At 45.6% G+C, this 16,520-nt stretch overlaps 1 protein-coding gene across 1 annotated transcript; it reads left to right on the top strand.

Annotated features, from left to right (window-relative positions):
• Positions 1-890: 890 nt before the first annotated feature.
• LOC100357001 (huntingtin-interacting protein K-like) lies at positions 891-8,126 on the top strand. The gene is made up of 3 exons (XM_070057147.1): positions 891-1,024; positions 7,459-7,598; positions 7,906-8,126. The coding sequence occupies exons 1-3, from the start codon at positions 891-893 to the stop codon at positions 8,124-8,126; spliced, it is 495 nt and encodes a 164-aa protein (XP_069913248.1).
• The last annotated feature ends 8,394 nt before the right edge of the window (positions 8,127-16,520 follow it).

Genomic DNA, 16,520 nt, shown 5'->3' with positions numbered 1-16,520 from the left:
CCTGAACAGCCAGGAGTAGGCCAGGTGGAAGCCAAGAGTCTGGAACTCCATATGGGTCTTCCACATGGGTACAGAGGCCCAAGTACTTCCGCTGCTTTCTCAAGCACATTAATAGGAAGCTGGATTGGAAGTGGAACAGCTGGGACTTGAACTGGTGTCCATATGGGATGCCAGTGTTGCAGGCAGTCACTTAACCCACTGAGTGACAGTGCTGGCCCTGCAAAAATTTTTATACCAAAATTAGTTTAATTCTGTTTCTACAGTTTTAAGCAGAAACTAAACTTCCAATCACTGGTTCACTCCCTCAGTGCTCATAAGGCTGTGACTGGGCCAGCAAAGCCAGGAGCCAGGTACTCAAATCAGGTGTCACGTGTAGGTGGCAAGAACCCAATTACCTGAGCCATCACTGCTGCCTCCCCAGGTCTGCATTAGTTGGAAACTGGAATAAAGAGCCAGGAATCAAACCCAAGCACTGTGATGTGGAACAGCGGTTTCTTAACTGCTCACTCTTCCACAGATTTTCTGAAATACTTTTGTATATATAATATGTAGCCTAGATGTATAGCAGGCCATACCATTAGATTTATCTAAGTATACTATTATATTTGTACAACTACAAAATCTCCTAACAATACAACTCTTAGAACATGTCCCTATCATTAAATGAAGTGTCATTATATTATGATTTGAATTAGGCAATCTCACAGAGTGTAAGTTTTTCAACAGTTTTGGAAATGATTAGCATTCTTTGTTCTAGAAGGGATAAAAATGACTGTTTATCCAGTTTCTAACATTTGAATAGCATTTCCCTGTTCTTACCCTAGGAAACTAAGTAGGCCTTGGGAATAAATGAAGCAATGCATAGTGGTATAAACCAAAGAGCATTGAATATGTCGTCCTGTCTCAACTTAGGCTGCATAACAAAATACCATATTTTGAGTGGCTTAAACAACAAAAATTTGGTTTTTATAGTTCTAGAGGCTGGGAAGTTCAACATCAAGTTGCTAGTTGATGGGGTGCCCTGGTGAGGACTTTCTTCCTGGCTTGCAGATGGCCACCTTCTTACTGTATCTTCACATGGGGTAGGAGAAAGGATTGAGATATGGTCTTTCTCATTATGAGAATCTCATTATAGATTTCTCATAATCTCATTATGAGAGCCCCACCCACATAACCTCATATAGACCCAGTTACCTCCCAAAAGCCCCACTTCCAAAAACTAACAGACTAGGGGTCTGTTAGGGTCATGAAGTCAACATGAATTTTACGGGAGAAGACATTCAATCCATAGTACCTTCTATACACAAGAAAATTCCAGGATTCAACAGCATTTTTAAAAAAAGGAAGAAAGAAAATTCTTCATTTTATTTACAATAGCAATCTTGGTCACAGAAGTTAGAAGTTCATATGGACTATTAAATTTTTACTGGAGTCACACCTTAGCACAGCCACTTTTTTTTTTTTTAAGATTTATGTATTTATTTGAAAGGCAGAGTGACAGAGAGAGAGAGGGAGAGGCAGAGAGAAACTTTCCATCAGTTGATTCACTCCACAAATGGCCACGATTGGGCCACGCCAAAGCCAGGAGCCAGGAACTCCATCCTGGTCTCCTACATGGGTGGCAAGGGCCTTGGCTATCTTCTACTGCCTTCTCAGGAGCATTAGCAGGAAACTAGATCAGAAGTAGAGCAGCCAGGACTCAAACTGGCACTGTGATATGGGATGCCCTTGTCACAAGTGACAGCTTAACCCACGGCACCAGCACTGTGGCAAAGTTAGTTAAGTTGTCACCTGGGATACCAGCATCCTATATGAGCACCAGTTTGAGTGAGTCTCTGCTGCTCTGTTGTAGATCCAGCTTCCTGCTACTGCCCCCTGGGAAAGCAGAGGAACACCGCCACACACATAGAGGACCTGGGTGGAGTTTCAGGCTCCTGGATTTGGCCTGCCCCCCCCCCCCCCGGCTATTGCAGCCATTTAGGGAGTGAACCAGTGGCTGAAAGATCTCTCTCTCTCTCTCTTTCTAACTCTGTCTTTCAAATGCATAAATAAATAAATAAATCTTTTTTTTTTAAATCAGTTGATTAGGCCGGCGCTGTGGCTCAATAGGCTAATCCTCCGCCTGGCCTGCGGCGCCTGCACCCCGGGGTTCTAGTCCTGGTTGGGGCACCAGATTCTGTCCCAGTTGCCCCTCTTCCAGGCCAGTTCTCTGCTATGGCCCGGGAGTGCAGTGGAGAATGGCCCAAGTCCTTGGGCCCTGCACCCACATGGAAGACCAGGAGAAGCACCTGGCTCCCGGCTTCGGATCAGCGCAGTGCGCCAGCCGCAGCAGCCATTGGAGGGTGAACCAATGGCAAAGGAAGACCTTTCTCTCTGTCTCTCTGTCTCTCTCTGTCTCTCTCTCTCTCTCACTGTCCACTCTGCCTGTCAAAAAAAAAAATCAGTTGATTCCTTTTTTTTTTTTTTGACAATTTATTTATTTGAAAGAATTAGTGAGAGAGAGAGAGAGAGAGAGAGAGAGAGAGAGAGAGAGATGTTCTATCCACTGGTTCACTCCCTAGATAGCCACAAGAGCCACTGCTGGGGCCAGGCTGAAACCGGGAGCCAGGAGTCCCTTCCAGGTCTCCCACAACGATAGCAGGGGCCCACATACTTGGGCCGTATTCCAGTGCTTTTTCCAGGAGCGTTAGCAGGGAGCTGGATTGGAAGTGGAATAGCCTGGACTTGAACTGGTGTCCATGTGGGATGCCAGCATCACAAGTGGCTGCTTTACCCACTATGCCACAATACCTGCTCCACAAATAAATCAAGAGAGAGAGAGAGAGGGAGAGCGAGGAAGCAAGCAAAGAAAGGAAGGAAGAGAGGGAGGGAGGGAGGGAAGGAAAGGAAGGAAGGAAGGAGGGAAGGAAGGAAGGAAGGAGGGAGGGAAGGAAAGAAGGTAGGTGACTGAAGAAATTAAGTAATTTACTGGAGGTCATTTAATGGTTTGCATGTGGAGAGCTGGGATTTTAACCCAAATATATTTGATTTCAAAGAATCAGAGCATCCTCTTTCTATCCTGAAGAGAGCGGACCCTAGTAAGAATCGGCCGGGAGGAGGGAATAGAGAGAGTAGACGTGTGTGCCAAAGCCAAACTTGGTTTTCTCCGTAAATTTTTTTTCTTGTCTCTGGATGTCACAAGCACTTGCTGACAGCCCCCTCCTACCCACAATGGTTCAGCTGTGCAGAAGTGCTAATGAGTCCCTAAATGCTTTCTGGCTTAGTGGAGCTACTGTACTTGACTAAGTTAGGACTCGAGCAACTGCTGTCTGGGCCACACGCACTCCAGCAAAACTTCCTTATTTGGAAGAGTCTTTTCCATCGTGTTTGGGCAGAAAGAATACCATCTCACATTTAAGAAAAACAAAATGCCTTGACCTACATCAGAACAGGCACTTGAAAACATAAAACAAAGAAACACTGAAAAATCAACTCTATTTCTGCTTTGCTTGGAAGTGGAAGGTGGTGGGGATGGGGAAATATTTTACCAGAAAGCTAAAACAACATTCCTGAGTCCCTTGCTCTTTAACCCCAGAAGATATTCTAATCAACAATCAGCTTTGAATCTCAGTTGTATGAAATTTAGCGATTTTGAGTGGAATTAAGAAAATAAACATTTTGGCCGGCACCGCGGCTCAATAGGCTAATCCTCCACCTAGTGGCGCCGGCACACCGGGTTCTAGTCCCGGTCGGGGCGCCAGATTCTGTCCCGGTTGCCCCTCTTCCAGGCCAGCTCTCTGCTGTGGCCAGGGAGTGTAGTGGAGGATGGCCCAAGTACTTGGGCCCTGCACTCCATGGGAGACCAGGAGAAGCACCTGGCTCCTGCCTTTGGATCAGCGCGGTGCGCCGGCCACAGCGCACTGGCCACGGCGGCCATTGGAGGGTGAACCAACGGCAAAGGAAGACCTTTCTTTCTGTCTCTCTCTCTCTCTCTCTCACTGTCCACTCTGCCTGTCAAAAAAAAAAAAAAAAAAAAAAGAAAAGAAAAGAAAAGAAAAGAAACATTTTAAAATTGTGTGTGTCAAAGCTAGCTTGAGTGGCAGCATATATTTTTTCAGATGTGTTCTAGCATTGTTTCTAACACCTTGAGTAGAGGCCACACTTGTATTTAAAAAGAAGAACTAAGTAGATTTTTGCAGGGTAGGCCAGTGGGGTCAACCTGAGTGTCCACTCCTGTCACTCCTGAAACTACCTAAGAGTGACTTGGTAAAAAGATGCAGAGACCTTAAGTCAAGGTTCAGCTCTGCCACCAACTTGCTGTGTGAACTTGGGTAAATCACTTACCCTCTCTGGGCTTCACTTAACCTTCACTTTGCCTTCTGTATAGAGAAGTTGACTAAATGACCTCCAGGAGCCTTGGCATTCTATTTTATGATTTCCATGAATGTAGAAAGGGCTTATCCAGGCTGAAGTGGAAGTCATGGATTTCCAGTGCCCTCTGGACCCATTCCTCGTTTCCTAATTTTCCTCTTGGTCCCCTTACCCCCTTAGCATTTCTGGAACTAGGGCTTGGTGTTGCTTCCTGGCTTCCAGAAGCGACCTCCTAAATGCCCACAGGTATGCAAAGCATAAAAAGACCATGCTTTCCATCATACTTCTCAGGTCCTGTCTGTGCCATGATCTGCTTCCCCCAGAGTCTGCTCTCCACCACCTGGCCCTGGGTGATGATGGATTAAGTCAGATAAAATAACCTTCACTAATGTTTGCTAACATCTCATCTCCCCGTCACAAAAATACTGTACCTTAAGGATAATCAAAATATACATGCTTCACCCTTAAAGGTCCTAACATTTATGTGGAGAGTGTTGATTGAATGGGCTTCCCGTGAGCCTCAAACGGCATGAAGTTTGGCTGCCTTTGCTGATCAGGGAACCTTAGGGAAGTCATGTTATCTTGGCAGGAATACTGTAAACTCAAGATGGAGATTTTGTTTCCCTCTGCATTAATCTGCAGCTAATGCCAGTGAACATTATCCTTGTTTAATTACATTCACTAACCCACTGACACAACTTCCCCTGGGAAGAAGCGTATCCGACTCTGACTCATGCTTTACAGCAGGTTGGATTTGAGGAAATGGATAATATACGCCCCGCTGGCTTTGGAATTTTAAACAGAAACCCACATGCTGCTGCGTCTCCGGCTTACTCCCAAATATGGGAGAATGTGTGCCCCAGCCTTGGTTGGAGGAGGCATGCTCAGTGTGACAAAAGGCAAAACCCACATAGTGTGTGCTGAGCCAGGCAGGGAGAGCCAGAGCCAGCAGCCACTTAAAGGAGAAAGAACAACCACAGGAAAGGGGGGGGGGAGGCAGACACTCATCAGGACCCTTTTCTAGAGTTGTCTTGATGGCTCATTCAAGCATGATGCTGAATGTCTTAGTGAAAGTAAAACACACTCCCAGAGCAGGGACCAAAGAGGGGTCAACTTCAGCAGTGAGCGTCGATGCAGGGTGTCGTCAGAACAGGATATGAAACCATACGAACCTTGTGCTGAGCTAGCTGCTTGGGTCACCCTGGCCACAGCTTATAGTAAGAAACTCTCTGGTAGTCAGTAGGCCCCGGGATTCTCTGAGAAATAGATCTGTCCCCAGAGTAAAGCAGTTGTGGTAATTGCTCTGAGGGGGTGGGGCAGTTCCCAGAGCAAGAAGAGACAGCTCCTCAGCTGGAAGCCAAAAAGGCTAACACTCCACTTCAGACCTCAACACCATGCTAAGCACCTCCCTACTTCTGCTCAAAACCCACAACCCCCCCACCCCACCCCAATGCTCCACTCCACGTGCCCTCTACAAGCTCTGTTCCCGCCAGGGCTGTCCTTTGGTTTCATTAAAAAAAAAAACTTTATTGTTTTTATTTCTTAAGCAATATATGTACACTGGAAAACAAACAATATAGAAATGTTGCAGCAACAGCTCCAATTTGGAGAGTTCTTTACATAAGATACTGTACTAAAGCACTTAATGTGCATCCTTTTATTCAAACTTTCCAATATTCCTATGAAGTGGGTAGTTTATCCCCATTTATAGGTAATGTAAGAGAGACGGGCACCAGTTTAGAAAATTAAAGTTCTTATAGGTGATATAAGCTTGCTCAAATTCACATATCTGCTACATGGCTAACCTGCAATTTAAACCCAAATGGTGGCCGGCGCTGCGGCTCACTAGGCTAATCCTCCGCCTTGTGGCGCCGGCACACCGGGTTCTAGTCCCGGTCGGGGCGCCGGATTCTGTCCCGGTTGCCCCTCTTCCAGGACAGCTCTCTGCTGTGGCCAGGGAGTGCAGTGGAGGATGGCCCAAGTGCTTGGGCCCTGCACCCCATGGGAGACCAGGAGGAAGCACCTGGCTCCTGGCTTTGGATCAGCACGGTGCACCGGCCACAGCACGCCAGCTGTGGCGGCCATTGGAGAGTGAACCAACGGCAAAAGGAAGACCTTCTCTCTGTCTCTCTCTCTCTCACTGTCCACCCTGCCTGTTTAAAAACAAACAAACAAGCAAACAAACAAACGGTCACTCTATAAAGGCTGTGGAGAAATATCAACTTCATTCCACTAGCAAAGATTATTTTTCTTCCAGATCTCTCTGGGTTGTTTTTTGTTTTTTGGATTTTTTTCTTTTGTTTTAATTTACTTGAAAGGCAGAGATACACAGAGATAGAGAGAAGGTGACAAATACAGGAAGATCTCCCATCCTGTGTTTCAGTTCCCAAATCCTGGAACACCTGGTGTGGGGCCAAGCAGAAGTCAGGAGCCCAGAACTCAATTTGGATTTCCTACTTGAGCCATTATCTGCTGCCTCCCAGCGTGCGCATTATCAGGCAGAAGCAGAGAATGGACTCAAGTCCAGGCACTCCAACATGGGATGTGGGTGTCCTGAGTAGCGTTCTAACCACGGCACCGAAGACCCATCCCCCAGTCTTTTCTTTATACACATACATGTGATGTTTATTTTATCCTGATTTTAAAAAATCTACAATTGGCTGGGCTTTGGGAAAGAGGGAACATGCCATGCAATGTAGTTTATCCAGATTGCTCTTCCCTTTAAAAGGCTCTAGAGCTGGGACTGGCACTGTGGCATAGCAGGTAAAGCTGCTGCCTGAAGTGCCAGCATCCCACATGGGTGCCGGTTTGTGTCCTGGCTGCTCCACTTCTGATCCAGCTCCCTGCTAATATGCCTGGGAGAGCCATGGAGGATGGCCCAAGAGCTTGGACCCCTACACCCACGTGGCAGACCTGGAAGAAGCTCCAGGCTCCTAACTTTGGATCAGCCCAGCTCCGGCCATTGCGGCCATTTGGGGAATGAACCAGAGGATGGAAGACTTCTCTCCGTGTCTCTGCCTCTCTAATTCTGGCTTTCAAATAAACAAACAAATCTTAAAAAAAAAAAAAAAAAAAAAAAAAAAGCTCTAGAGGCAGTGGAATACATAGGGTCACCCAAGGGGACATGGAGTTGGAGTTGGAGACTGAGACCAAAGGCCCAGAGTGGCCTCCCCAGAAGCCACAAAAGCCTTATAGTAGAACTACAGACCTGGAGCTGGTCACTGACTATGCAGAAGAGAAGGAGATCCAGGGTTCCAATTTATTTTTTTAAATATTTATTTATTTGAAAGGCAGAGTTACAGAGAGAGAGAGAGAGATCTTCTAACTGCTGCAACAGCCAAGGATGGGCCAGGCTCCAACAGCCAGGAACTTCTTCCAGGTCTCCCACATGAGTAGCAGGGGCTCAAACACTCGGGCCATCTTCTGCTGTTTTCCCAGGTGCATTAGCAGGGAGCTAGATCAGAAGTGGAGCAGCTGGGACATGAGCCAGCGCCCATATGGGATGCCAGCATCGCAGGTAGCAGCTTTACCCACTACACCACAACTCTGGCCCCGAGGGCTCCAATTTGGAGATGACCAGGTCCATCACTGGAGACAGACTATCTGGGAGCAGAAATCTGAACAGGCAGGAGAAGGAACTCGCAGAAGTCACAATCAAGAAGGAAGATTTGGAGCTGATATTGACAGAGAAGGAGACATCTCAGGCAGCAGCAAAAGCGAGTTTGCAGAAACACACGGGCAATATGCTAGAGGCTTTTATTGCCCAAACCAACTGATAAATGCTTTCCCATTCATACTTACCGGATTAATTTAATGCAATTTTTAAAAAATGATCTTAAAAAAAAAAAAGCTCCACTTCAAGAAACCCACACTTGGCTCAGTCCTGCTCTACTGGGTCTGCAAGAGGCTCAACTATCTTGCTGGCTGTGTCATGCCAAGCACACTGTAGGTACTCAATAAATGCTCTCCAGTGGTGGTGTCAGAAATTCTGTGACTCATAGCCTCTTTTCTCTTGTAGATATTTAAGAGCTGTGGGTTCCTTTTCTTCTCTGGATGGCGCTGGTGCTGATGTTGGAGCTAAATAAGAACCCTCCGCCCCAGTGAACCTAGAAAATGCAGGTATGTCATCATCCTGGACAGCAAAATTCATGCTACCATTGCTGACCCAGGACTGCCACTGTAAGTCTTTGCCGCATTTGTAATCCTGTCTGAGGAGAGAGGCTCTGGGGACAGAGATGACCACAGGCAAGGTTGTGTGTGTGCAACCTGAGTATATGGGAAATGGAGTTACTACAGTGGAACCTGAATTGAATGGCACTCCCAGAGCTCATAGGAGCTTGTCATCTGGGCCAGCCTGGCTTCACAGGACTAGAGAATCACCTATACCAAACGAAGGGACTGACTTCAAGGAACAGTGATATTTTCCTGCTTGTTCATGAAACTTTACCTGAGCAAGCTGAGTACATGGCTGTCACATCAAGGCAGTGCGTGTTTCCAATCTACCTCCTACTAAGAAGCACTTGCCCTGCTATACATAATTCCTCTTAAAAAAAAAAAGATACCACAAAATTGTAAATGTTATGCATATTTCCCACGATTTTTTTTTTGACAGGCAGAGTGGACAGTGAGAGAGAGAGACAGAGAGAAAGGTCTTCCTTTGCCGTTGGTTCACCCTCTAATGGCCGCCGCAGCTGGCACGGTGCTGCTGGCGCACCGCACTGATCCGAAGCCAGGAGCCAGGTGCTTCTCCTGGTCTCCCACGTGGGTGCAGGGCCCAAGCACTTGGGCCATCCTCCACTGCACTCCCGGGCCAAGGCAGAGAGCTGGCCTGGAAGAGGGGCAACCGGGACAGAATCCGGCACCCCGACTGGGACTAGAACCCAGTGTGCCGGCGCCGCAGGCAGAGGATTAGCCTATTGAGCTGCGGCACCGGCCCCATTCCACAACTTTTAAAGAAGATACCAAACCAGGTTAAACATTGTATTCTCTCTCCTTTTGTCTCTGCCTATATATTCCTTGGTTTATTTTTTTGCCCAAGCCCTATAAGGCACATTATTGTATTTGATGTCCTCAACTTGTATGTAATGAATCATTATTAATTCCCTAAAACAGGTGTGTTGCAGGACTATTTTCCCCAGCTGTCTTATTCCAGGCTCTCATCCCCTCATAAGATAAGAATTCAAAGCAGAGATGTAAGTTAAGGGCAATTATGGGAGTAGGATTTACTTAAAGTGAGCATTCATCAGAGATGAGTACGGGCAACCCTATGAGGAGAGATACTTCTCATGAGAGGGCCAGCTAGAATGAGCCTCTCAGTTTAGGGATTTCGCCTTATTGGGTGATAGGGAAGGTGCCCTGACTGAATATGAGGTAGAGCTTGGTAAGGCGGAGTTTAGACAGGGTTCAGTGTGCATGATGTCCTCTGGGAAAGTTATAGCATCTCCATGTACAGATCGCTGTACACGTGCTCATAGTGGCTCACTCTTCATGCTGGAGAAGACTCTGGTGCGTCATGGCTAAGAGGGTGTACTGGATTGGCATGGAACTGGTGGAGTTAGGGTGCAAGGCTAGAAATAGAAACTGCAGGAAATCTACCAGCTCGTTGTTACCTAATTGTCTGTATGAAATCACATTACTAGTTTTTTTTTCTCTTTTCTAATTCTTTTGTTAAAGTATAGCACATTTATAGGAAAGCACACAGATAATAAGTATACATAAATATCTATAAATGTTCAAAAGGCAAACACCCCCATGTAAGCAATGCCTAAATGAAAGAACAGATCATCGCTACTAATATGCTAAAAGTCCCCTCTTGAACCCTTCTAGTCACAAATCTCCCAGGTGCGATTGATTCCTATCTATGGAAAAACAGCAAGGTTAATTTTTCCTTTTTCATAATTTTTCTGTTTCATAAATTGACTCATAAGTATACACTCTTTGGTGTCTGGCTTTTCCTGCTTAACATATTTGTAGGGGACAGCACTGTGGTGCAGCAGGTTAATGCCCTGGCCTGAAGCGTCAGCATCCCATATGGGTGTCAGTTTGAGACCCAGCTGCTCCACTTCCATCCAGCTCTCTGCTTTGGCCTGGGAAAGCAGTGGAGGATGGCCCAAGTCCTTGGGCACCTGCACCCGCGTGGGAGACCAGGAGGAAGCTCCTGGCTCCTGGCTTCAGATCGGCACAGCTCTGGCCATTGTGGCCAATTGGGGAGTGAACCATCGGATCAAAGACCTCTCTCTCTCTCTCTGCCTCTCCTCTCTCTGTGTAACTATTTCAAATAAATAAATAAATCTTTAAAAAACATTATGTTTGTGATATTCATTTATGTTATTGTGTACAGTTATAGATTATTTATTCCCATGATTTTATAATACTCCATTGTGTGAATTCACTAATTAATTTACCCATTTTATCATTGATGGACATTTGAATTGTTTCTAGTTTTTAATCTGTCATAAATAGTGCTATTTGCACATGTCTTTATGTATATGAACATAAGCATTTCTAGAAATGTGTTTATCATATATATATATATATATATATATATATCTTTCAGCTTTGGTGGATGTCATCAAACAGTTTTCCAAAGTGGTTGTATCAATTTACACTCTCCCCAGCAATATGTAAAAGTTCCAGTTACCACATACCCTCACCAACACTTAGTGTTATCTGTCTTTTTTGCTTAATGGATATGTAGAGATAGCCTACTGTACTTTTCATGTTTTTTCCTACTGATTGGTGAATTGAGTACCATTTCATATATTTACTAACCATTTCAGTAAATTAGTGACTTTTTTTTTGACAGGCAGAGTGGACAGTGAGAGAGAGAGAGACAGAGAGAAAGGTCTTCCTTTGCCGTTGGTTCACCCTCCAATGGCCGCCACTGCCAGCGCGCTGCGGCCGGCACACCGCGCTGATCCAATGGCAGGAGCCAGGTACTTCTCCTGGTCTCCCATGGGGTGCAGGGCCCAAGCACTTGGGCCATCCTCCACTGCACTCCCTGGCCACAGCAGAGAGCTGGCCTGGAAAAGGGGCAACTGGGACAGAATCCGGTGCCCCAACCGGGAAATTAGTGACTTTTAAAAAAAATTTTTTTATTTTATTTATTACCTTGAAAGTCAGAGTTACAGAGAGGCAGAGGCAGAGAGAGAGAGAGAGAGAGAGAGAGAGAAAGTCTTTCACCTGCTGGTTCACTTCCCAAATGTTTGCAATGGCCAGAGCTGAACCAATCCAAAGCCAAGAGCCAGGAACTTTTTCTGCATCTCCTACACAGGTGCAGGGGCCCAAAGACTTGGGCCATCTTCCACTGCTTTCCCAGGCCATAGCAGAGAGCTGGATCATAAATGGAGCAGCTGGGACTCGAACCAGTGTGCCTATGGGATGCCGGCACTGCAGGTGGCTGCTTTACCCACTATGCCACAGTGCTGGCCCCAAACTAGGGACTTTTGAAAGGATTTTTCCCTCTGGTTATTTAAAGTAATGCATGGTAATTAAAGAGGGTTTCCCAAACAGAAAAGGGTCACGGTGGTTTTGCACTTTGTTAAAGTAACTAAACTGGAACTGTTTTTCAGAATTCTTTTGCCTGTATGGTTCTGGGTTAACATTGGCCACAAGAAAATCTGCACACAGTTTGAAGGGCAGAAGTGAAGCAGCTTCATCTATGCTCACAGGGTTGGTGTAGGTCAAACACTGTTGTAAATCACTCAGTGTTTCATATTGCCTGGCCCACCTTGTCACCATGGGACAGTAGTTGGGCCCACAGATCCTTCAGCTGCCACCAGATCTCCTCCTTTAGCTTTTGCAACTCCTGAGCCAAGTATGTGTTTAGCTTCATGACAAAGATCCAGCAATTTCTTCAGGTCACTTGCATAATTAAAGTAGGAGCTTTTTGGCTGGCACCGTGGCTCAATAGGCTAATCCCCCGCCTGCGGTGCCAGCACCCTGGGTTCTAGTCCTGGTTGGAGCGCCGGTTCTGTCCCTGTTGCTCCTCTTCCAGTCTAGCTCTCTGCTGCGGCCCGGGAAGGCAGTGGAGGATGGCCCAAGTGCTTGGGCCCTGCACCCACATGGGAGACCAGGAGGAAGTACCCAGGTCGGCACAGCTCCGGCCATTGCGGTCATTTGGGGGGTGAACCAATGGAGGAAGACCTTTCTCTCTGTCTCTGTCTCTCTCACTAACTCTGCCTGTCAAAAAAAAGAAGTAGGAGCTTCCAGAGGCAGTGAGAGACTGATGCAAGCTCCATTTCGTCCTTATCCATCCCCTCTTGTCCTTTGGAGTTGGTTCTTACTCTCTCATACTTCACCACTGTCTGTTCTCCCTGACTTCAGGTCCTACCCCAGAAGCAGAAGCAACAGTTGTACACAAGTTGTTTAACCATTCCCAAAATTGCATAACACAAGCCCCTTTAATGAACCTCTTACTCTTTGTCAATACTAGTAGTTCTGCTTCTCTGATGAAACCCTCACTGATAACAGGCATTAAGAAAGAAACCACGTTTTTTCATAATCCTACCCCAAGAGAGGACCATAGTCCACCTCTGAGCATGCACTCTTTCTGCCTGCAATATTTTAATTGAAGAAAGAGAGCTCAGGACAGGGTAAGTGACAGCTCAGGGTTTGATCGGCATACCACAAAGCTGGGCCTAGGAAGGCTGATTTCAGGCCTGCAAGGCTGTTGTTTCTCCTGTGCCTCAGAATCCACAAGCGACCCTTTAGTCCTCTGACCCCCTCGGGGCCTTCTTATTCTGAGCACCATCTCTGTGGCACGCAAGAGCCCATTGACACATCTTGTCGTGGGCTTGGAAGCCACTTGCTTTTACAGCTTCCCTAGTTTGTTCTGACGAAATTGCAAGGGTTTCACCTTCCTGTTCCTCTTCAGAAAAAGACAAAAACAACCATCTTGTACACCAGACTGACGCTGTGTCATCTACATTCCAAGCACTATCAGAGAAGAGGTGGCCACCAGGGGGCCAGAGAGAGTCCAAAGGCCTTCCCCTTCCTGGCCAAGCTCAACTCCCCAGATGTCAGTTAGAGATATGGTCCTTGGATTCAAGCTTTACGATCTCAACACATAAAATTCTTAACTTTGCAGAATGAGTGACCGATTCCCCAGTTGAGTGATAAGTGATATGATATCATCAGTGCTTTAGTAGAAAACAGCGGCAGGGATAGGGGGAGGAAGGGAAGAAAAAGGCAGATTTTCCTACTTTACAGTGCGGCTGAGAGCCTCCTAGACTCTGAGTTGTACAAGAGCCAAAATGTACAGGACTTTTCTGCTCAAACCTGAGTCTGGGGCCTGGACTCTCCTCTTCAACTGGAGGTTGGATGCACTAGAAAGATAGATTTGCCTCCCTGAGAACAGACCCAAAGAGGGGCAATTGAGGATGGAAACTAGAGATGAAAAGAAACTGGTGACCCATCCCTCCCAGTGCATCAGTTCTGCCTGACTGGTTTCTTAAAGAGGAACAAAAACTAGATGTTGTATTTAGTTGTTTTGTTTTTTTTTTTTTTTTTTTTTTTTTTTTTTTCCCTTCTAAGGACTGCAGATACTGGTGGCCTCTTTCCTGGTTTACTCCTGTCATGGCCCCCTGAGTGGAAGGGACGGTTGCCCCTCAAGCTGGCTGCTAAGCTGAGCCTCAGGCTGGCAGGGAAGCCAAAGCCCAAAGCACAGGAGCACCCAGGGGTAACATTATCCTGCCAGAGCCAAACAAGGAACTGAGTGTTTAGAATAACTTCAAGAAAGTCGTGGGTGTTTCCTCTGTCAGGGAAACAAGAAACCACAGTGAGATAATGGATAGCTATATTCAGGTCACAGATTATCAGCTGCTACTGCTGCTTCCTGTTCAGAACTCTATGAAACTCCCTTCTAGTCACTGAAGCCTCCTAGAGTCTGTGAGTGTGTCAGCACTTGCTGATGCAGGCCTGGTAGTTCTGCTTGGGCATCTGACATAACCTGGAGGCGGCAACTATTATTTATTCAGGGTGAGGCTTCAGGGGTCAGTTCCTGGTAGAGGAGGCGATGGGTAAGGCATCAAGAGTAAGAATGACTTGTGTAGAATTGTTAGCATTTTTCAAGCTCTTCAGCCAAGAGGTTTTTGTGCACTATCTCATTAGATCCTGAGAACCACGCCATTGACAGGTACTATTTATCCTCCTTTTCTAGATAAGAAAAGAGGCACAGAAATGTTAAACAAATTGTCCAAGGAACGTAGCAGTGTAACTAGGAACCAGAACCAGGACTTGTTTGACTTTCTTCCTTTCTCTCTGTTTATTTTACTGTTTTGCATGTTTATTGTACTGTCATTTCTCTCTGTTTATGCATTCTTGATATGTATACATTTAGGTGGCAGTGACCCAGATCAAGATTAAAACATTGCCCTCACTTCCCAAAGTTCCTTCATGTCCCTTTCCTGCAAATACCCATATCCCCAACCCTCAAGGTAAGCAATACTCTGACTTCTGTCCTCATGGATTAATCTTAGCCATTCTTGCACTCTCTGTGAATGGAATTACAGTCTTGTGCCTGGCTTCTTTCATTCCATTTAGTGTCTGGAGTCCACATTGTTGTTTGTCCATAGTTTGTTCCTTTTCACTATTGAATAGTATTCCATTTATTATTCCAGTATTTATTCATACTCTTGTTGGTGAATATTTCAATTTTTTTCCAGTTTTAGGCTATTTTTATCTTTTAAAAATCTTATTTACTTATTTATTTGAAAGGCAGAGTCACAGAGAGAGACAGAGAGAAAGATGGAGAGAGATCCAAATGGCTACAAAGGCCGAGGCTGGCCAGACCAAAGCCAGGAGCCTGGAACTCCATCCAGATCACACATGTGTGTGGTGGGGGTCCAAGGATGTGGGCCATCCTCTCCTGCTTTCCTAGGTACGCTAGCCAGGAGCTGGATTGGAAATGGATTAGCCAGGACTGGAACTGGTGCGTGTATGGGAAGCTGGTGTTATAGACAGCAGCTTAACCCACTGCGCCATAATATCAGTCCCTTATTTTAGGCTGGTTTTAATAGCACTGTCATGAATAGTGTTATTCTTAGCTTAAAGTATGTTTAGCTTTGTTAAATACAGATAACTCCTCAACATGTGATGGGGTTACATCCCAATACCCATTGTTAAGTTGAAAATATCCTAAATCAAAAATATATATAATATACCTATCAAAATCATGGCTTAGCCTAGCCTGCCTTAAACATGCTTGGAACACTTACATTCTCATACAGCTGGGTAAAATCACTGAACATAAAGTCTGTTTTATAATGAAGTATTGAATATCTCATGTAATTTTTAAAATTTTATACTAAAACTTAAAAGCAGAGTGGTTATATGAGTATACTTGTACATTAGGATAGAAGTAAAAAAATCTTAAGGCAGGGATTGTCTGTACTGCCAAATAGTTTTACAAAGTGATTGGGCCATTTTGTATTTCCAACATCTCTATACAAGAGTTCTGGCTGCTTCATGCCATTGTCAGCACGTGGAATTATCAGTATTTTCATTTTAGTGATTAGCTAAGTGTGAGAACCAGGTCTTTCTGATTCCAAAGTGTTTGCAGCATCATAAAATACTGGACCTGAGCACCTGCTACATGCATGGTTATCTTGGGTAGGAACAAGAGGTCTTAACCACTTAATCCTAAATGCAAGGATTAAGTGGTTCTCCAGAATGGCTGGGTACCAGGATTCTTGCTTCATCCATCACTTCTAAAAGTTGCCTGCCAACTTCAAGATTGGGTATATCCATGCCATTTTCTAGGAAAAGATCTTTCTCTCTCTCTCTCTCCCACTCCTTCTCCCTCTCCCTCTCTCTTTTTAAAGATATATTTATTTGTTTGAAAGGCAGAGTTACAGAGAGGCAGAGGCAGAGAGAGAGGCTGTCCATCCGCTGCCTCACTTCCCAAATGATCGCAATGGCCAGAGTTGGGCTGATCCGAAGCCAGGAGCCAGGAGTTTCTTCCAGGTCTCCCACACAGTGGGAGCAGTGGCCCGCTAAGCCACAGCACCAGCCCAGGAAAATATTTCTTGAAGGAAGTTCTCTTGTGGCTTCTAGTACAAAGGTATTCCAAAGATGTGGCCAGTGTGGTCACAGCCTGCTGTGGGGTCAATCTTATTCTTTTTCTTTTCTTTTAAGCTCCTCTCTCTTCTCTCTTTTTAAGATTCATTTAA

The sequence above is a fragment of the Oryctolagus cuniculus genome, chromosome 15 (genome assembly GCF_964237555.1).
Source record: "Oryctolagus cuniculus chromosome 15, mOryCun1.1, whole genome shotgun sequence".
NCBI classification, from domain to species: domain Eukaryota; kingdom Metazoa; phylum Chordata; class Mammalia; order Lagomorpha; family Leporidae; genus Oryctolagus; species Oryctolagus cuniculus.
This window is presented reverse-complemented; position numbering and strand designations above follow the sequence as displayed.